We start from the raw sequence: 20,467 nt of genomic DNA, 5'->3' as shown, positions 1-20,467 counted from the left end.
AGACAACTTACTTTGAAAGACAGTTTCCTCCCAGCTGCTCAGGCAGTGACCGCAACATCATGTGCTGCTTTTGAGGAAGTCAAAAGTTTAGCAGCAATATTAAATGCAACAAGTGTATTGCTGGAATTTGCCCTAATGGCTATTTTACCAAATGTTTTACTAAAAATACTATAAAAATATATTAAATTCTTACACACACTGCAATGTGGGTACATAGATTTATTTTATTAGAATTTCATTTTCATATTCAAGCCTGTATGTCTTACAGTAGTGCACAGTCAGTAAGAAATATTACAAAATTTTACGCAAAAAAAAAACAAAAAACACTGTATGTAATTTTCTGACTACACAGCAGCCAGTAAGTCAGACAAGACATTTGCACTGTAGGGGAATGTATTCCAGTAATTCACACAAACCATGCCACAACTCCCAAAACTGTTAGGAAGATCGCAGCAAATATCAGTAGAATTTAAGGTGTGCGCAAAGTCTTGCAAGCTATTGAAAGACGTACATCTTAAAAATAATTTGGGTGAATTATTAAAATGAGATCTTGATTAAAGTCATTTCCATTCCTTAGATTTTTACTCAAAGTTGAGTCCCTTTTAAAAAACACAAAACAAAAAGAACACTTGCAAGTCTGAGGTAATGTTGCTAGTTTAGCTCACAATCTGAACTGGAAACTTGATGCAGAACAAGTCTTTGTTTTCATCGTCTCTCAGTTCCCACTCCACAGTCAGCTTTATCTAGAAAAACAGAAGAGACATTAGCGAACAAGGTCTGTTTGCAATTCTTTCATGTAAAAAGTAAGGGGAAGTGAAAGAGAGGGGAAAAAAAACAAAAAAAACAAAAAAAACCTTTTTAGATCAGTCGTGTTTGGCTGAGGCATGTAGTAGAAATATTTAGCCAGTATGGAGAAGTGGAACTGTAGCAACTGTTTGCACACTCCTAGTAATCTGACTGAATTTAAATAAAATTGGTTAAAAAGTAGTGTTGTTGATGTCACATGAAGTACTTACAGCTGGATACTCAGTCTTTACAGGAAGGGAGTTCAAATAGTGATAGCTCTGCTGCTTCTGGATGGGACACTGGATTCCAGATTGGCAGCCATCATCCTTGGGAATAGGGAAGGGGATGGGAACTCCAGCAATAATGCCGTGAACCAAAGCCTTGCTCGTCTGGCTCGCCACAGCTACGACAAAAGTTATAGTGGAAGTTTAAAGAAAATGCATTTATAGACATCTAACAGAAAGAAGCATTTAAAAAAACAAACAAAAAAAAAAAAAAGAGCACTATATAGCCTTACCACTATTAAATGTCACATTGACACTATAGGACTGTCCTTTGTGCAGCTGGCATGGCTGACTGGCACATGGGTCAATGTCCACCATGGACACTTTGCCAGAAGTTGAGCCTGAAGAGAAAGAAAAAAGGTTTTCATGACATTTCATTTTAAGCACATAAGGGAACAGTAGTTAACAATTTAGTTCTAGATTACACCAAAGCACAGAAGGATGCAAAAAGAATGTTTTAGTCTGCTTGAACTTGTTTAAATACTTTTCACTTAAGTGGAAAATTAAATACTTGTTTAATCTGAAAATACTATATTCATTGTTGGCATTGAGTAGATTACGACTACTCAAACATTTGTTGACGGTCTTTAAATAACCTAATGTCAAAACCATCGGGCCGCGCCTTACTCATTGGATGGTTTCAGCGCATACAGCGATGAGTAAGGAACCTTGTGGCTCTGGAGGAAGCTTTACATAGTCTGCAAAAAATAACCCTGATGTCAGGTGGTCTAATGAAAGAAACTGTTGAGTTGCATTATGGGAAATGTAGGATCTAGCATTTTCTTTCACTTCTAATCCCTTTAAAAAAGACTAAAAGACAAGTACATGTTGTACCGTTTCCATGTTCTAAGGATAAAGGGAAAAACAAAAAACTAGGGACTGTCCTTGTTCACTACTTATCTTATTGGTCAAATGACACTTACCTGGAGTGTCATTTGACCAATAGGTAAAGTCCTTATTAAAAACACATTGAAAACCCACAAAAAGATGAGTTCACGTGGCAGGTGTTCATTTGCAGGTGCGTCAATTTAACAACATGAGTTTAGGACATCTCATATTTTTTGCAGGACATATGTAGATCCAGGCACGAAACGGGCTAATTAGTTGGGAAAGACAGTCAATGACTAGACAGTTTTGATATGCAACTAAAGCTTTGGGTGACATGATGGAAGTTGTAGTTCAAAGTCAACGCCTGGCCATTTAACACACTGAGGTGGCTACTGTTTCTCATGAAGTCGGCCCAGTGGAACTTACCGCAGTCAAAGAATTTCACCGGATTGGCACAGGTGAGTCCAATCAAGCAGAACACAACGATTAAGCCAGTCCGGACATCCATGTTTGTTTGGGTGTGTTTTGTGACCCTAAAAAAAAAGGGGGGGGAAAGGGAGGAAATATCTATTACGCAACATGAAAACACATCATACGAGTTTAACTCTGAGCAGACGGAACGCGTGTATTGAAACAGATGACTTCTTGTTTGTTTCCCCGAATCGCCCATGTGTGGCAGTGATTTCAAAGTTTAAAAACACCCGGACATAAATTATCTTCCGCTTCCTGGTATTAAGGAAAGGCCACAAACAGTTTATTCTTGTATCTAGAATAGTAACTAGAAGTAAAAGTGAAAAAATCGTACCTTCTCGTGTGCTTTCGTCGGCTCGCGGAGCTACACCGATAACTGCCTCGGACCTTTTATTTCGTGCTATCACGAGATCCTTGTAACGCCTATTTATCGGCAGAAGTTTTGTTTTTTAATCCCGGAGTTCAGCCTATCAGGAAACTCCCTCGGCGTCAGGGCCCTGCCTCCAGCGCTACAATTGGCTGCTCAAAAGCCTAAAGCAACACATGACAACCGGTTACCTGTAATATAAACCCCAACGTACACATATCACTGGTGGATCTTGTAGGGACGTTGTTCCTGTGAGACAAAACTGCGGGATGTATTTCCTCAAGACGTCTGGGCTTGAACCGGAAATACCTCAAGATTGGCAGGTAAACTGGCGAATCAAATAGCCGCATTTGTAACAACATGGGCACACCTATTTGACGGACAAGCTTTTTAGCCAATAAGAATGCGTCCTGTCCCTTCGTTGCAAGTTGTGGGAAGAACTAACCAACATTTGTTATGGAAGATGTCATTCGTTAGAGGAGCGATGATAACTGCGTCAAAGTCGAAAGTATTGACCCTTGCCAGGTAACATCAATGTTCCGTATGTCATTAGGGATCTCAATGAACAAATCGTTAATCTATGAACGATTTTTCCGAGCAAAAAGAAGCTGTGCATCTAATCTTTGCCCGGGAGTTAACAAGCTAGCTGTAATGCTAGTTAGCAGTAGGGGTCAGTGACGTCTGAAGACTTACTGTTGTTTCATCATGATCTGATGTTCACATAATATCACTGTTTTGCAGGGCATCTACTCTTCTGAACAACCTCAATGTGAGCCAACAGTTACACCGGGTTCCTCCAAACCCCTTGCCCCCTTTTACAGCGGGGCTTCAGCGTTTCAGCAGCGCCTCAGCCCAGGAGAAGTCAGTGGTGTCGGGTCCATCTGAAGATAAAGTGTACCTCACTGACTCATGTGTGAAGGTAAGCAGATACCCATTCATGTCTAAAAACCCAATTTAGAATAAAGTTTTTAAAGGTTATAAACATGTATGGAAAGCCAGATAGCCCAAAAACTCAATGTGACGCTGCTCCAGTGACATAAGAGATGGTAAATACAAGTCTTAGATGTGCAGATGAACAAATGTTGACTATGGAGCAACTACATTATCATCATTTTCTGTTAAAGGCTATTGCCCTGCAGCTATTAATTTCATTAATGTGTTGTTTTTGTGTTGTTAGCACTTCATCCATCCTGCTCATGTCCTCCTTTTTGTTCCAGAGACTAGGGGAGATCATGGAGAAAGGCGAGTACCTGAGGATACACGTGGAAGGAGGCGGCTGCTCCGGGTTCCAGTACAAGTTTTCTGTTGTTAGTGAAAAGACTGAAGATGACAGGTAAACAGCTACGCATCTAGCTGTCAAGATATTGGTTTACACTGGCCTCCTCATTTTCCAAATTGTCTCGGTGTTAATCTGATCCAATCTGTTCTGCTCTGCTTTGCTTTCAGAGTTTTTGAGCAGGGAGGAGTGGGCGTCCTCGTGGATCAGGACAGTCTGGAGTTTGTGAAAGGAGCCACGCTGGACTTCACCCAGGAGCTGATCCGCTCCACCTTTCAAGTGCTCAAGAATCCCCAAGCTGATCATGGCTGCTCCTGTGGCAGCTCGTTCTCTGTCAAATTATGAGGCTGTTTCAGTGCATCAGTGTTATTTAATACCCTGATCTACCAGTTTATCAGAATATTAGAGAGACTTCATAATATAAATGCATTCTAATAACAATTACCAAATAGAGATATTTCAACGCCTCTCTGACAGTGTTTGCTAAAATTATATAATATTGTATTATAAGCTTCACAAAGATAATTTATTGCAGCGTGATATGATATTGGCTTTAACAGGGCAGGTGTACCGAATAAACTGGTAACTCAGGATATTAAGACTCTTTTTTTTGAATTCCGAATTTGATAACTAATAACTACATTTAGTGACAGTGAAGCTGGCATACAGTCATTTTTCTGAAAATCAAGTGTTTGTTTTTGGCATGAAACTACTTGAACTGAATGAGAGAGCAGAGGTGTCATTTAATCATACCACAATTTGCAATATTCACCTGTGATTTGTGATGTATTCAGTGAAAACAAAGGCTCAGTTGAAGTGTTTGAGTATTCAGTGCTTAGATTTTATTTTGTGTGTAAAATATGTAAATAGGCCATATCTATAAAGAGCAAAGCTTTATTATATTTTGTGTCATATGAAATAAAATTTAAAGTTGATCTTGAGGTATTTCAATGTATTACACAGAATATAACTTGATGATATGATGTATGATGGAACAGGTTCATAAAGGTAATTGTCATCAGTAAGGAAAGGGCAGCCAGGAAGAGTTGTTGATAATTGATAAAAGGTTAGTTTCAGCACTGATTGTTGGATTAATTTGATAAGGTTTACATGTTCAGCATAAATAATGGTCAGTGAATGCATCTCACTCCAGTTCATGGTCGCCTTTTTTTTTTATTAAAGTGGAATTTAAGAAACATCTCACAAAAAATATACAAAAAGAATATGTACAAATGATATTTACACTGGTATAATTTAAATCAAAATATGCAGCAATGTTTTTTTTTTATAATTAGTCTGTAGTTAGGAGCAAAATGTTTTGCACTTTTCAAATTTTCTCTCTTGATAAAACATTCCATTTAAGCAATATATCTGATTACACAAAACATTAACTTACTGTTCAAAATAGTCACACCATTCATATTCATGAAAATGCGACAGTAATACATCGTAGCAGCACACTGAAAAGTGACCGAAAGAATTGCAACAGTGCCTTGAAACATCAATTTTACAGCTGTTCTTTTTTTTGTTGTTGTTTTCTTGAGGAATTTGGTTCGGACGGATTGTCTTCCAGTAAGCCATGCACACCCACTAACCACAAACGAGTCCTCAAACAAGTACGCACACGTTTACATGTCATGAGGGGAACACTGCTGAGGGAGGTCTGAGGTCAACCGGTCAACAACACAACCACATAAACAATAAATGGACCATCAGGGTAACACAGTGACCAGGTCAGGTGTACAGTGCATAGTATGCTTTGGCATGCTGACATCCAGAACATAACAGTGGATGTTACATTCAGGAGGAAGGCCACAGGATTTGGAATCACCAGTAAAAAATAGAACAAAGGACGACATGATCCAAAAAGTGAAATAATACAAAATGAATCCAAACCCTCATAAATCAAACACTCAGATTAAGGCTAATTCAGTTTGCTACATGTTTTTTAAAAAATGGCATTGTCAGTGACACATTTTCATACACCTGCCAAGTAGCAAACTGCCATTTGGGACAATGTTCACAGATACGTTCATTCTTAAAAAAATAATCCCTCACTGAAATGATATGCACATACTGTTGTTAGAGAGGTGTTTTTCTTTTCTTTTTTTTCTCCTTTTTTTAAAACGATGATGTGATGTCGTGAGAGCAGGGCTGGACTCCCTCCATCTGTGTTCACAATCAGGACTGATTCTGTGATGAAAATGAGCCTTGCACAATTGCATGCACCTAGTTTTGAGGCAGTAAATCAGATCACCACTTTGAATCATTTACAAGCTGCCAGGTCTCTCTTCTTCTCCTCTTCTCTGTTTAAATGAATCCTTCTGTTTTCTCTGGAGAGCCATGCCAGGAGACGCCCAGACTCTCTGAGGCAGGATGGTCCAGGTGTGATCCTCAGTGAGGGGCATGGACACACCTCCACACAAAGAGGCTAGAAAAGGACACAGTAATGGTTGTATCACTTAGTATGTGATTGTCATATTGTGTGTAAACTATGTTGTCATTTGGGAGTCTCAGTCTTACCTTCTGTCATCTCCACCAGCGCTAACGACGAAGCGGTCTCCACTTGAGAAGCGTACATTAGTCAGGTGGGCAGAGTGGCCCAGAAAGCGTTTGTGTTTGGCCTAAAACAGATCATAAACACATCATCCAAGTGGTATTTCTTTTCTAAACTGCAGCCAACAGATGTACCTGTCAAGCGGCATTGTTTTAGTTGAGTTAAATGTACAGCCACAGTGACACAGATGTTGTTACAGAAATATAAGGGTGTGTAAAAGTCCAGTGCATCTCATGCAAAACCATTAGTGGAAAGTAACACATACTTTAGGTGAAGTAAATAGTATTTCTATTGCGACAGTTCACAACAAAGCGTATCTAATGACACTTTTTAAAATTAGAGCAGGTCAAGACTCCTCAATTAATCACATTGATTAGAAGATGCATTGTTTTCTGTGATCCTTGGGATCTTTTTTGATACCACCATTAGAGGGCGTCAAAGTCAAGAATTTTAAGATTATAGGTAGCGAGTTTGTGATTTCCAAGGCAAAACAACAATGAGTAAAAAATAATATATATTAAAAAAAATACTTACAAACTTCTCCGGACATGGAAAGTCAAACAGCTTTACCATTCCAAAGTCATCGCCTGTGACGACGTTAAGGCCCGAGTGGGACACACAGGCACAGGTGACGTCTGCTTTGTCAGTGTTACGGGACCAGATCCCCACGACCTCGTCCCCAAGGACACTAGACACAGGCAGAGAAAGAAAGATACATTTACATTACATTTGTGGCTCTGCTGTTCCAGCATGATGTATATATGTATTAACATTTTGACTCTCACCTTGTCCAGGTGGCCCAGGTAATCCTATCAATCTGGGTCTGCTCTGTGACCTGCCTTCCGGACGGCACCTCGTACACCAGTCGTTTATAAGCACCTGTGGATATCTGTTTAAATGCATTTGAGGTTAGACATTATACAACCAGCCAGCTACTGAGACATAACATACTCTCTCATTGTAAAGTTGCTGAACCATCACACAGTCTTAACCTGGACGTAAGCGCTGTCCGCTGAAAAGTCCATCTGCATCACGAAGCTGGGGATGTCCCTGCAGCAGTTGATGCGGTTCAGCTGCGGGCCGAGCGTCAGGTCGTAGAAGTCGACTGCACTCTCAGTGGAGCCTACGGCCAGGTAACGAGAGTTTGGACTGAACCTGTAAGAAAGAAGTGCAGTGTTACAGAACATCAGTGTCTGCTTTACTCCAAACTCCAAACTTGGCTCCAAACTAATTTTGAGAAACTGGAGGGAAAAAATAATAAATATATTGTAAACAAAATAGTCTCTAACCATAGTGTACCTTGTGTAAAGTCCTGCACACATACTATTATCATTACCTAATCTTTATTATCAGATATCTGCATATGAAGTCTGTAGACCAAAGAAACAAGATTTTGATAACAGGAGTCTAGTTTTTGTTTGAACTCCTTGCAGTATTGACCAGTCGTGTTTAAATTGGCTTTAGTTGCATGCAGGTAAACAGTCTATGTGGAGAACATAAGAAGTGGAACAGATCGGCCAAACAGCAATCTGAAACAATAACGTATCGTCTGATGACATTTTAGCTTTTTATTATTTATTTTCTTCTCTACATCCTTCTGCAGATAGGCTAATTAAACAATCCAGTCTAGACAATGTTCCTGAACTCCAATTCCATTCTCATGTCTCAAGCTGACTGGGAACAATGACCGGCGCACGGATAAGAAACTCCTGGTCGATTATCCAGGCTACATCAGAAACTCTGCAACACCTTGGATGATGACCCCGGATGGGTTCTGAGACTGACTATTAGTACCTAATATCCTGGATAGGAGAGCGCCGGTCCCTTTTCTTGCCCCAGATTTTGAGAGAGGCAACCAGCAAGATGATGAACTCTCCATTCTTCATGCCGATGGCCACCATGTCTCCTTCAGGACTGTAGCTGATGGTACGCGCTGGGTGACCGAGGTTGACCTTATTCAGCATCTTCTGTTGTCCACAGAGGGCCATGCAGAATCAGCACATATGTGTTATTTACATGATTTTGTGAATGAGGGAAACCATGTTAATATAAGCATGTCCTTTTGGAATGATAGAAATATGGAAGCACTGGGAATAATTCATGAGTTCTGATTGGTTGGAGGTAACATGTATGTCTGACCTTCTCTGGGATGTCCCACAGACGAACAGTGCCATCCTCCGCCGCAGACAGAAACACGTCTCTGGAGGGGTGGGTGCCCAGGCCCCAAATAGGTCCGTCCATATGTCCGTTCACCAAGATGTTGCATGCTGCATTCTTCTCTCCTACCTCGATGATTTCTGCATTCCTGGTTCCCACAAGGATTTTACCCTGACAGAGCAGCAAGTAAAAAAACGTGTCAAAACATGAGATGAGATGAGGCGAATTAGCTGGAGTGCAGTATCACCTGTAACTTCTTACCTTTCCTCTGCATACAGAGCGAACGCAGTCTATGATCTGTCCAGTTTCTAATCGAAACGCTCTGCAGCGCTTCAGCTCCTGATCCCAGAGCTTTAGAGCGCCTCCCTCCTTTGAGCTATGGAGGAAAAACATATGATGACATTCACAGCTTTAAATAAAATGTATGCATTTCTGTCTCATATGTAGTTTTTTTCTTATTGGTATTACATTTATTTGGATGAGGACATAATTGCATGGCACTCACGGTCTTTCCTTGCCTCCAGTGACGATGAGGCCGTCTCTCAGTGTGGTGTACATGGTGAAAACAGGGCCCGTATGAGCTTTGGCCACAATTCTTACTAGAATGTGTTCCTTCCACACACACACATCCCCACTAATGGTACCTGTAAATGTCAAGTTATTCTGAAAAGAAAACAAATCTGCACTAATCTAGTGGCCTAATAGAGCAGAGCGAGCAATGCAAGAACAGTTCACAGCACATTTGAGCAAAACATGGACATTGGATTTCATTGGCTTTAAATATCAGCAGAGTCAAATCATGAAAATGTATGAATGTATCCAAAAAAACACAACAGTTTTTTTAATTTGACCGAATAAAACACTTAATTTAGTAATTGGTTGGAAGTCACTTACAGCTCCAAATGCTACAGACAGCATCGTCTGCATCCGGGCATCCTCGATAGAACTCAGCACACCTTTTTTGCTCAGCAGAGCCCGACCAGCTAACGTCCAGAAACGCACATGCTTGATCCCCACAGACACAAAGTGTGTGTCAGAGTCTGGCCGAAATTCAGCCACAAAGATCCTCTGAGTGTGACCTATCCGGCTGGCCACTTTGGCACCTGAAAAACAAAAGCAGAGTGTGATGACAGCCTGAATCTCTCAACCGTGGTGGGACTCTCTTATCTCCAGAGTAGGGACCAAGTTTAAGGGGAAGATTTATTTTTACCTTCCTGCCACTTCCAGATGGTCACGGTGTGTTCAGGGTCCAGGCCCACAGACAGCAGGAGTTTTCCTGTGGCACTAAAGCTGACAGAGCACACCCCACCGGAGTGGAAACAACGAAGCACAGACAGTGTCTGTTTGGTCATGGCGTCCCACACATGGATGGATGGAGATGTGGCTAATGGACAAAGAAGGGAAATTAATTATTTGCCTAAATCTACAAACCACTTCCTTGAGCATGACTTGTGTCATGTTTCAGACTTTAACCTAATTTCCTAAAACCTTTCTATTGGGTTTCTTTGTTAACTGGATTTCTGTAAATTCTGTGCTCAAATTTAACTGATAAGTCCACCCAAAATGAAAATTCAGTCATCATCTAATCACCCCCGTGCTGATACAAACTCTGGAGAAGAAATAAGATCTTTTCAAATTACTTTGGGATCTTGGGGCTTCTGGAGACTCAATGGATCAATGCTGGATAATCTCTATGAAGCCCTTTTTTGGGTTGTTTTTCATGTTTTCAATCAAGTCCCCATCTACCTCAGTTGTTTTTGAGAATGCTGCAATGTGGCTTTGCTATGAAACTCCAGAAATGTTTTGTGGACTTTGATAACATTTTTTTCATTTTTGGGTGACCTTCTCCTTCAGCAAATCCCTATGACTAAAAGGGTATAGGCTAAAGTTTAGACATGCCTTCATAACTTTTTAAATCATGTTAACTGTGATGGGAACCTACAAGAAAGAGGAAACACTTCCAAAAATCATTCATAGGTAAAGACCTCAAATCAACTGGCCACTAGATGGCAGTAACATATAGTCATTAATGAGTCGAAACTGACAGATTTTCTGTCAATAGTTATCAACACCATGTTTCCTGTTTTACATTAAGACATATTCTGAAATGTCCTTACCTGACATGTCACCAGTATCACCTGCAAACAAGAACAATCATATTATCTGACGGAACCAACAAATTATTTGTGGATTATTTGTGACTTTCTGAGCAATAGTGGTTCCTACATTCGACAAAACCTTCTACTTTCTACATATTTGGATAATTTGCACACATTATGCAGAATTCATAAATGCTATGAGCATAAAATGTGACAGAACTGAGAATTATGCTATCACATATCGTCTGTCATTTAATTTTCTGCCAGCTCGGAGTTGTTTATGTGTGTCTGTCTGTGATGATGCAGCATGTGTGACAATCCCACGACTATTCATGTATGCAAAAATGGTAATTTTGCTCGTTAGCTGCTTTATAGTACAGATATGCTTGCAGGAGGGGGTTGGCCATCTGGCTTGTACAGTAATCCCCCTGCACAACACAGGATAGAGGGAAGAAAAAATGAGGTGGCTGGTGACACGGGAGGTTAACAAACATACCTACTTGGCCAGTTGCCACCACGTTGGGGAATTTGGGATGTTGATTGATTGTCAGGCACAGAATGTCGTCACTGTGTTCTACATAGAAACTTTGGCAGGCTGTGAGGAAACACACCCAACCCCCACACACACACACACACACAGATACAGAAAATACAAACACGTATATGTTATACTTGCTCTCAGGTAGGAAATAGTTACACAGTCAGAGATTCTCCCTGACCGCACTCTGTCTACTTACAGGTCGTCAAGTTGAGCACGATGCCGACTGAGGCTGTGTGGTAGATGATGTCCGCCCCCTCATTCAGGTAGTGCACATTGTTGCGGCAGTCATTGCCACGGTAACCAAACACCAGCTCCAACACCAGGTCCTGCGGGAGAGTCAGAAAGAGATCGCCAGAAAGTCAGAAAGGTCAATGCCATGACAACTAAGATGTTCGGAGCCAGCTGCAGGCTGAAGTAACACGTGATTATTCGATTAGAGTCCCCAGAGAGGCTGCCTGGACAGAATACGAGCACACGGTGTCCTCAGCTGAAATAATCAACTCAGAAAGCAGCACTTCTGAATGTTTTTCTGCTCTGACAGAGATAACACTGCTTCCGTTGACTTAATGCACAGCATTTCTGCTGCTAGAGGCCTCTCAATCAAAACAATGAAAACAAAAGACTTCGTTTGATGATGTTATGAAGTAGCGTGGGATCATGAGAGTCGTTGTCTTCATTTTTTAACAGCCACCATTGTGGTTGACAGTCTATCAGACGTGCCTCAGGCAGAAATGTTCACAGTCGAGGTAATGTTTTTAAAGTTCGATGTTTAGTCGTGATTGTTATAGCGACAGACGATCAACTGCAATGCCGCCTTATCTTGAATAAAGTTACACATGTCACTGGCTTTCAACATTTTTGGAAACGTGGGATAATGTAGCTAATGTGGCAATGTCCAATATTATATCTTTAAAGATGACGATCTGTATATATCTATAAGTTTGTTGCATTTCAAGAAGAATGTGAGGTTTGTCTCACCTCAATGGGTCTCTTCTTTTTGCCAACATTGTTGGTTTGCAGCTTCTCCGGCTGTGGCAGCGCTCTGCTGACAGGAGGCCTGAAACAGACAGCTGGGATAAGATGGCTGCCGCGGAGCTGCTCATCATGATAATGATAACAATAATGTTGCTGCTGAAAAATATCCCACAAACACCTGCTCATATGTGCACATGAATACGAGATATTTTATTTCAGCAGGAAGGACAAACCATGTTTGTTTCTGTCTGGAGCTACACTAGTTAAGGTGTGATGAATGAGCAGATAAGAACATTTTTATTTTTTAATGTCAAGGCCTCAAGTGTATACAGAGTTTGTATAACCAGCAAAGAATAAAAGGACAAGAATAAAGTGACTGAGGGGGAACATTTCAGTAGAGAGTGAAGTCGGTTGTAGTTTATTTAGGTTTAGCCACCAAAACTATTTGGTTCGGTTTAGGAAAAGATCCTGGTTTGGGTTAAAGGAAGGAAAGGTAATCATGGAGAAAGATGGTTAATTGTTGAACCTCATTCCCAGGTCGTCAGATAACAACGTTTTTGTTTGAATTTAGAGCCAAATACTGACAGACCAAAATCTTGGTATTTGAGGACCTGGGAATGAGACTCAACAATCGACTGTGTTTCTTCAGAATCACCTTCCCTACCATTTAAATAGTCCTTTCCACACTCTTTCCCATGTGTTGGAAAGCTCTGAGGGCTGAAAGGTTTCTGCCAGAAAGGGCTTTCTTGCTAAAATCCCTCAAAGAAAACTTTCCCCCTGTGCCACTTGCTTCATATCTAATCTAGAGAGGTCTAAAAGAAAAACCTGTGTATGTGCTCAGAAAGTAAGTAGCTTACCTTGACCCTCTTCATGGCAGCAATAACAAAGAAATAAACAAGAATTAGCAAAAAGGTTTCTTACAGCATTCACTGCTGCCCGGCGGACACACAGGAAACACAACACCTCAGCCACTGAGGACATAAAACACGTGAGTCAGCACCTTGCCGATGCTGCAGGGATGCTTGAAAAAATAAAATAAAATAAAAAATTGTGGGGAAATCAATAAAGTTTAAACACCAAAAGTCTGTGACACACTTGAAGACTGACTGTGATGATGGAAGATTTGATTGTTGCTATTGGCACTGTTTCAGCCTAGAAATATAAACAATACTTACTTAAAATATCTTTATACGACTACATGTCTGACATTCCTTCGAGTTTGATGTGTGAAGTTAATCCAAATTAATTGTGCCATTTCCCCGGAGTCACTCACTATCAAAAAACACTTTGTACAACCCATTTACTTTGTTCTGCTGACAATTAAATTGGAAAAATAAATTGAATTCAAGCTCTAATTTAACTTTTAGCCCAATTTGTCCTGTCAATCAGAGCAGCCGCTCATTAGCAAGAGAATTAACAAGTTTGTATGTGGGAGGGAAAAAAACACAGAACTGTGAATAATCAATTAGAACTGGTGGGGTTTTTTTACTGAGGAAACAGATATTAAGAAATTTCTATAAAACTCCAAGATTCTTTTTGACATTTTTTGAGTCTCGGTATCTTTCTTTCTATTTCTGGTCATTGTGAGGGATGTAGGCTGACCATGTGATATAGTCTCTCAGTGTAATCGTCTGTAATCATACCTATTTCAACCATGACCACTACTTTTTCTTTTATTGAATATCAACATACTGTACATGAACACAAAAGCTTACCTGACCACCCCTTGTCTTCAAGCAGAATTAAAGAGCGAAGCAGGGTAATGACAGATGGACAGCCATTGAAGGAAAGAAGAAGAGCAGAAAAGGCTGAGTTATTTCAAGGAACAGGGCAAGAATCCCACGCAGGAAAAGAAAATGCTGTCTGAAGGAGGCAGGTTTGGCCTCATCTTGACGCAGAAGCCTTATTTTTCGTACTAGGAGTTATTTTCTGACTGCTCAGAAGCATCTTTCTGCAACATCATAGCCTCACTGAGGAATACCTTTCGTCCACAGAGGGCTCTTTCAGCTGCAAGTGGGGCTTCACACCCGTCATGGGTCGCATGTTCGTGGATAAGGCCTTGATGGTGTAGTTGAGCTCGTTCTCCCTCGTCACATCACTGTCGTAACCTGGTGAAAAGACAGGAATGGCGCAGATTTTAGCCACAGAAACATGTGATGAGAAATAAAAACTCAGAGGGGACGCTCCTCTCTCACCTCCGTCATCCTCACTTTCAATGTCCGACTCCTCGCTGTCACACTGCTTGAATTCCCGGTGGCCCTCCGGCTCATGGGCCCAGATCATGAGGCACGTGTCACCCCCACCGACTGTCACCAAGAGGCTGTCGTCATGGGTCCATCGCACATTGGTAACATGTGTGCTGTGGGCCACATAGCGTTTGAACTTTGCATATTTTCCCTACGGGATGAGGGACAACATTTGTTTAACAGTTGTGACATTAACACAGACATTAGCATAGCATTTGCATAAACCTTAAACATTAGCCTTAAGACATGAGACGCTAAACCACATAATACTCAGACTTATGCACTGTTTCGTACCTTGACAGGGTATCTGAAGAGCTTGACGTATCCTAAGTCATCTCCTGTTGCTAGCACCTTCTTGTCGTTACTAAGGCATGCAGCGGTCACCTCAGTGACCTCACTGATCAAAGGCCAGACGCCCTCAACAGACGTCCCCAGAACACACGTCCATGTACACCAGTCGATCTTCTCCACCTGAGCCAAGAGAGTGAGTGAGTGAAGATTCATTCACATAGCAGTTTCTTAATTTTACAAAGCAATTCACACTAAAAACATTAACTACCAAACAGGCAGGACGGTAGAAAACACGAGAGCAATAAAATACAACATAACAATTAGGACATGTAATAATAAACCTTATCATTAAGAGCTTGATCACTTTCTAGAGACAGCCAATGTTGAGAGTCAACAGCAGTGTATTGTGCTCTCTTAACTTGGTCTTTATTAGAATATAAGAGGTGGCAGTCATCAACACTAAGACTGTAAGCAGGAGGAAACAACTAGCCCGGTTCTGTCCAGTGTTGATATAATAAACCTATCAGCAGGGACACGAGAAGTCTACATAATGCCGTTTTTTCTATTAATTTGTGTGGCCTGGACAACATGCATCTAAACATTGTTAACAATACAAACAATTTGAGAACTGCACTACAGCAGATGGGAAACTTGACCAACATATCATAGGTCAAATCAACCATATAAAGTAGAGTTAACAACAGCAAGGACATGAACAGTGAGAAAAATTCCCCAGACGGCAGCCACTCTCAGGGCAAATAATAAGGATCTCTGCTTTGCCAATAATCAATATTAAGTTCTGGGATAACAAGCCTCTCAAAGTGTCAATTTATTCATTTTGTTTCTTAGAGAAAGTGAAGTGAAAAGATAAATAGAACTACAAATTTAAGGCCCAACTAGAACAAATAAATGAAGAATAAAATGGGGCTGAGAAAAGACCACTGAGACACTCCATAGCTCACACGTCATCACCAACCATCACAGACAACCGTGTGAAAAATGAGATATAAAACAAAGAGCTAAAGAAAAGCCCCCACTGTATCAGCCTGTCGATAGTGATTCTGTGAACAAGTGAAGGATGGAAGAGTGAAATGAATGTGGGGAACAGAAGACAGTGTCAAGCATGATGATAAGAGGAGGACATCTTAAGCTCCATCGGGACACGAGCTAGTGGTATCTATCATCTCTGACCCTTATTTTCTTAATGCTTCCCTCCCAAGGTGTGTGAATGTCACGATGTATTAAAAGGGACCCCAAACACTATCCCACTTCCACTGCCAAAATTAGAAAGATACTGGTGAAAAGTGGGCCGTGTTAATGCTTCACTGCCCTTCCCCGAGCCTCCTCTGATCCCGAATGGAATAAGTGGGCCAGCGGCACAATAACCATGTCTGCTCCTGTGCCTTATCTCCCTGCTCACCTCTGTGGCCGGAATGGTCTGCCTCTTGCCGCGAGGAGCTTCAAAGAAAAACTGCTCTTTAGCACCTGTGTTGACTTGCAGTAGTTTTCCTGTGAATGAAAAAGCCCAGTGGGACATGATGCTTAACTATTTTGAATCCATAATTGGTGTCGTTTGCAAAGGATTTACTGAGGCGATAGTATTCAAGGAATCATGTTTACCTCTCTTGTCCCAGTCCAGATGGGTGATGTAATTTAGGCATCCTTTGCACACCCCGACCCGCTTGCTGCTCATTACATTGTAAATATCCACAAATGTGTCTCCTGATGCCACTGCGAGGTACTTTCCAGCACCTGCACGGGAACACAGGAGAGAGAAGTGATTTGTCTGTTTGAACAAGTGATCAAAAGAATTAAGGATTTCTAGCTGGCGGTGTCAGTCCATTGTTCAGTCAAACCTACTGACTTTCCCTCTGGCACCACCAGCAGGTCAAAGTTTTCACTTGAGTGAATTATCTCTACATCTTGGATTGGCACACAATTATTCACAGACATAGACGCGCCCAATAAAATGCACCTTAAGAGCATTTTAGATTGTGGTATTAGTTGTTTTACTTAAGTAAAGGATGTGAATACTTTCCACTTTCTTTAAATGCAGCATCACAAAGCACCTGTCATGGCTGTTGACTCTGAACTTTTTGGTAATATCAGAAATTAAAAAGAATTCTCGTTATTCCTTAAAACCCACCTCCTGCTCAGCCTTACACAGCTGTGTACAGTGACTGTGGGCTCTAAAGGGACTCATGGGTGTTGGGTTGAGAAATAAGATCTGCTGCATTGAGGATCAAGGTTAAGTGTCCAGGCGAAAGAGAGTTTAGTTTCTTGCTCTCACTTTGTCTGCCCCCACTGTTTCCCATTCGGCTCTTACTGTCTCGCTGTCTGGCCCTATTACAGAAAACCATTAATTTGGGTCAGGCCTGCAGCAATATCTCTGCGACTCGCAGTGGGATGAAAATATGTATACCTGCTTAACTTCTGCACAGCATCCTACATGCACTAAGATGCTTTGAAGGGCGCCCAGATTTTAGATGCCAATTTACATCTCACGCCAAGAGTTTTTTGCGAAGATTAAAGAAATGTGGAGGTGAGTGACCGACCTGGAGAGAACCTGATATCTGAGATGATGTCCTTGCGGTGGTGGAAGGACACCAGGTCCTCCAGGGTGTCTGCGTTCACAATGATGAAGCTGCCGTCATTCAGGCCAACCGCTAAGGCTTTGCCATCAGGGGAGAAGCAGCAGCAGCGGCCGCCTGTGGTGGATTATGTGTTTGTTAAAGCCCTGGGACCAGTGCATTTCCTGTCAGAGAATACACTCATCTGTTAGAGTGGTGACTCACCTTTTCTGAGCTTGCGAACAGCCAGCATGCAGTGGCTAGGCGAGAGGTCCCATATGCGCAGGGTTTTGTCATCGCTGACGGTGGCACAGAGAGGGAGATGGGGATGGGTGGCCAGACCCCACACTTCTCCCTCCATGTGACCCTGCAGACACATCCAACAGCATTTATAATTTATCTATTTAACAAAAAGGACCCTATGATCAAAGCTGTGATGTCATAACCATAAAGTCACCGTCCTCCTTTATGTTTTCCTCCTCTCTGACGTCAGCAGTGGGCTTAGTAAATCAGATGAACCATATATACCCCATGCTATTATTCTTTTTGATATTCTAAAGGGTAATTTTGCCTTTACAACAGATAACTGAGGACAACCTTTACTTCTCTCATCAGCTGCTCCCATCCATCAGAATGTGCTTGTATATTTTAAAGGTTTGGCAAAGGGCAATCAATAGCCTTCACTCCATCTGCCTACAATCACAGCAGCCTGGGAGACATTGCAGGACCACTTAACTAAATTAACAATCTCCCATTCAACAGCAATAATTCATTGTCATGTAGAGCCACCGCCTTGGTGATTCTGCATTGCTGCATGAAATAGAAACAGCAGTGGTGTTTTAATTGCATTGAGGGGCTATGCTGGTGGGTTTGTATGTTGGGAGAGTGGATAAGCACCTATAACTGCTGACTATATTTCAGAGAGTGACCTGTTTTTCTTTGGTTAAATGTTTGCAGCCATGAAGAGTTTCAGGAGGTAGATATCACTTTAACAGAAATCCTGTTTTTTTTTGACACTGAACATCACAGTTTCCTCCAGCATCATGATTTCTATTCATTTAAATACAATGCTTGAAAATCAACCTGCACTGATGTTAAACTTATTTTAAGTGACACATCCCGGCAACGCTTTGTCACTTAGTTGTGTGCTTAAAGGATTCTACAGCTTAAGAAATTTGAAGTAGTTAGAGCACCCTTGAATACATGACCAAGTTTCACAGCAGTTCTACCACCCTATCAAAATGCAATAAAAATACCACTTTACTAAACAAAAAAGAAGTCAGAAAACATGTCAGCTTATCATCCAGTGCATCCTCAACCTTTAAAATCTTTACTAATGTAGAAAATGTCACCTTACAGCTCATCACAATGCAGAACAACTACTCATGCATACTCTGTGTCTGGGATAATGAAGCTCAGATGGAATCTGATGTCCTATAAAATATTAGATTTGTGACAGGTTTTGAGCTATTTTCATCTGTATCTCACCTGGACCAGTAAAGTGATGGGGCCGCTCTTGTCCACCTCCAAGATCTCTCCATTCTTGGTCCCTACCAGGATGTGGCCATGGCCCAGAGATATGGCACGTATGGAGGGGTTGTCCTCCAAAAGTAACCCTGCAGAATCGATGAATGAAGTCAGACCTTCAACTTCCTGCCCACCAGTGTTCCAAGTGTCTAAGTTTTCTCACATGAGCCTTGATAACACTGCTCTTTTTCCAGTGTCTGTCGACCTGCGCCTCATCCCTTTGTTAGTTTAGTTTGTATTTAAGCATGTGTTTCTCCCTCACTCGTTGTTGGTTTGTCTGTTTCCATCCATGAGTTTCCTTTGTACTTATGCCTATTCCCCAATCCTCGCATGCTCCCTGTGTTCCTTATTTGTTCCCTATTTGTCTGTGCCTGCCTATTTGTTGCCAGTTTTTTGTCACTTGCCCTTTTGTTACTTGGATTCTGGACTTTGGTTATCAGTCCCTGTATGTGTCTTATATTTGGGTCCATTTTTGCATAAATGCGACAGAGCCAGGACACAGGAGGGAAATGTAATTTTTTTCTAAAAACATTGAATGATTTGAACAGATTTGGCATTGAAGCAGATGCTGTTCTTACCTTTAGAGCCTGGAGCTAGGACTGCCCTCTTGATGGCGTAGGTCTTGAGGCATCTCTCAAAGGTGTCGTCCCAGAGAGCAACTATACCATCCTTTCCTCCGGTCACAAATCCCTACAAAGCCAATATATTTCACATTTAATGCTGCAATGATCTCCTGATGACAGATAGATACTGAAATTATAATATATTACTAGCATAATATTAGCACATTTAACATCATCTGTTGCACAAAATAGAAGATCAAAAGCTTGATTATTCAATGTGAGCTTTCATATCTTAACTGCTAACTGTTCAAAGAGTTAGCCAGACAGCCATTGAACCTTTGTCCATATTCTCAAATTTCATAGTTCCATCTCAAAAGAGAGTGAAACAGGATTTTAGATATTCCAAGACACTATAAATAAGCTTATGCTGGTCAGTTAAAGAGCCTTTTCCCGTGCGATACCTTTTCTAGAGCGTGCACACTGAATACAGGGCCATCATGAGCCTTGACAGTCTTCATCAAGAACATGTCCCTCCAGATGCAAATGTCCCCTGTGCATGTGCCCGAAAACACCATCTCCTCAGACCAGCCGTACACAGCGCACATCATAGTCTCCGTCTTCCCCATGTTCCCCTTGCGCCCAATTAGACCACCACCTGAAGAGCGAGCGAGAGAAGCTGACAGTCAACTCACAGGAAGACAGTTAAGAAAGAGTTCTGCTTGTTAGAGTTTCTTCTACTCGAAGAATAAAAATAAGAAAAACTCCCCAAGGGTCTTACCAGCCTTATGCCAAAACTTCATATGTTTCACGCCAGCTGTGATGAGCTTGTCAGGAAGGTAGGGATTTATTTTGACAACAAATATCTTGTCCTTACTCCCCCTGAAAAAAAAAATTCAAATCACAAAATATGCATGGAGAAGAAACATTCC

At 41.3% G+C, this 20,467-nt stretch overlaps 3 protein-coding genes and 1 long non-coding RNA gene across 8 annotated transcripts in view; 2 read left to right on the top strand and 2 right to left on the bottom strand.

Annotated features, from left to right (window-relative positions):
* Positions 1-204: 204 nt before the first annotated feature.
* LOC119005192 (NPC intracellular cholesterol transporter 2-like) lies at positions 205-2,863 on the bottom strand. The gene is made up of 5 exons (XM_037072753.1): positions 2,704-2,863; positions 2,325-2,431; positions 1,304-1,411; positions 1,017-1,189; positions 205-743 (listed from the first exon to the last, which is right to left on the bottom strand). The coding sequence occupies exons 2-5, from the start codon at positions 2,404-2,406 to the stop codon at positions 657-659; spliced, it is 450 nt and encodes a 149-aa protein (XP_036928648.1). The 5' UTR covers positions 2,407-2,431; positions 2,704-2,863; the 3' UTR covers positions 205-656.
* A 241-nt stretch (positions 2,864-3,104) lies between these two features.
* On the top strand, positions 3,105-4,947 carry isca2 (iron-sulfur cluster assembly 2). The gene is made up of 4 exons (XM_037072752.1): positions 3,105-3,261; positions 3,478-3,655; positions 3,954-4,069; positions 4,183-4,947. Exons 1-4 carry the CDS (start codon positions 3,140-3,142, stop codon positions 4,355-4,357), a joined length of 591 nt encoding a protein of 196 aa, XP_036928647.1. The 5' UTR covers positions 3,105-3,139; the 3' UTR covers positions 4,358-4,947.
* A 218-nt stretch (positions 4,948-5,165) lies between these two features.
* Positions 5,166-20,467, bottom strand: part of eml5 (EMAP like 5) — a 38,095-nt gene continuing 22,793 nt past the window's right edge. For 2 of the 5 annotated variants that reach the window (XM_037072748.1, XM_037072749.1), the window contains 28 exons: positions 20,317-20,417; positions 20,000-20,193; positions 19,554-19,665; positions 18,937-19,064; positions 17,674-17,815; positions 17,434-17,586; positions 16,499-16,630; positions 16,299-16,387; positions 14,882-15,058; positions 14,537-14,738; positions 14,323-14,449; positions 14,057-14,071; positions 13,199-13,207; positions 12,345-12,423; positions 11,563-11,692; positions 11,322-11,420; positions 10,844-10,864; positions 9,937-10,110; positions 9,621-9,829; positions 9,232-9,389; positions 8,988-9,102; positions 8,709-8,897; positions 8,364-8,536; positions 7,562-7,724; positions 7,355-7,458; positions 7,104-7,257; positions 6,536-6,636; positions 5,166-6,443 (listed from right to left, as the gene is read on the bottom strand). In XM_037072748.1, coding sequence (XP_036928643.1) covers positions 6,407-6,443; positions 6,536-6,636; positions 7,104-7,257; positions 7,355-7,458; positions 7,562-7,724; positions 8,364-8,536; positions 8,709-8,897; positions 8,988-9,102; positions 9,232-9,389; positions 9,621-9,829; positions 9,937-10,110; positions 10,844-10,864; positions 11,322-11,420; positions 11,563-11,692; positions 12,345-12,423; positions 13,199-13,207; positions 14,057-14,071; positions 14,323-14,449; positions 14,537-14,738; positions 14,882-15,058; positions 16,299-16,387; positions 16,499-16,630; positions 17,434-17,586; positions 17,674-17,815; positions 18,937-19,064; positions 19,554-19,665; positions 20,000-20,193; positions 20,317-20,417 — 3,487 coding nt within the window. In that variant the 3' untranslated portion in view covers positions 5,166-6,406. Of the gene's footprint in view, positions 6,444-6,535; positions 6,637-7,103; positions 7,258-7,354; positions 7,459-7,561; positions 7,725-8,363; positions 8,537-8,708; positions 8,898-8,987; positions 9,103-9,231; positions 9,390-9,620; positions 9,830-9,936; positions 10,111-10,843; positions 10,865-11,321; positions 11,421-11,562; positions 11,693-12,344; positions 12,424-13,198; positions 13,208-14,056; positions 14,072-14,322; positions 14,450-14,536; positions 14,739-14,881; positions 15,059-16,298; positions 16,388-16,498; positions 16,631-17,433; positions 17,587-17,673; positions 17,816-18,936; positions 19,065-19,553; positions 19,666-19,999; positions 20,194-20,316; positions 20,418-20,467 lie in introns of those variants that run through there. The other 3 variants (XM_037072750.1, XM_037072751.1, XR_005070408.1) reach the window with 3 other exon arrangements.
* Positions 11,704-12,512, top strand: LOC119005194. Its single transcript, XR_005070409.1, has 2 exons — positions 11,704-12,112; positions 12,387-12,512. It is a non-coding gene; the product is annotated as an uncharacterized LOC119005194 (long non-coding RNA).

Source organism: Acanthopagrus latus, chromosome 16, assembly GCF_904848185.1.
Source record: "Acanthopagrus latus isolate v.2019 chromosome 16, fAcaLat1.1, whole genome shotgun sequence".
Lineage (NCBI taxonomy): Eukaryota > Metazoa > Chordata > Actinopteri > Spariformes > Sparidae > Acanthopagrus > Acanthopagrus latus.
The sequence above is the reverse complement of the archived record's forward strand: the minus strand, read 5'-3'. Positions and strand labels throughout refer to the sequence as shown.

What these genes read in the sequence shown, in the direction of transcription:
- isca2 (XM_037072752.1), top strand. Translation starts at nt 3,140, where the DNA reads ATGCGTCCTGTCCCTTCGTTGCAAGTTGTGGGAAGAACTAACCAACAT. An exon ending in AAAGTATTGACCCTTGCCAG is followed by an intron (nt 3,262 to 3,477) that starts GTAACATCAATG and finishes ACTGTTTTGCAG; the next exon opens with GGCATCTACTCTTCTGAACA. An exon ending in TCACTGACTCATGTGTGAAG is followed by an intron (nt 3,656 to 3,953) that starts GTAAGCAGATAC and finishes TTTTTGTTCCAG; the next exon opens with AGACTAGGGGAGATCATGGA.
- LOC119005192 (XM_037072753.1), bottom strand. Translation starts at nt 2,406, where the DNA reads ATGGATGTCCGGACTGGCTTAATCGTTGTGTTCTGCTTGATTGGACTC. An exon ending in GGTGAAATTCTTTGACTGCG is followed by an intron (nt 1,412 to 2,324) that starts GTAAGTTCCACT and finishes CTTTCTCTTCAG; the next exon opens with GCTCAACTTCTGGCAAAGTG. An exon ending in TAAAGACTGAGTATCCAGCT is followed by an intron (nt 744 to 1,016) that starts GTAAGTACTTCA and finishes CTGTTTTTCTAG; the next exon opens with ATAAAGCTGACTGTGGAGTG.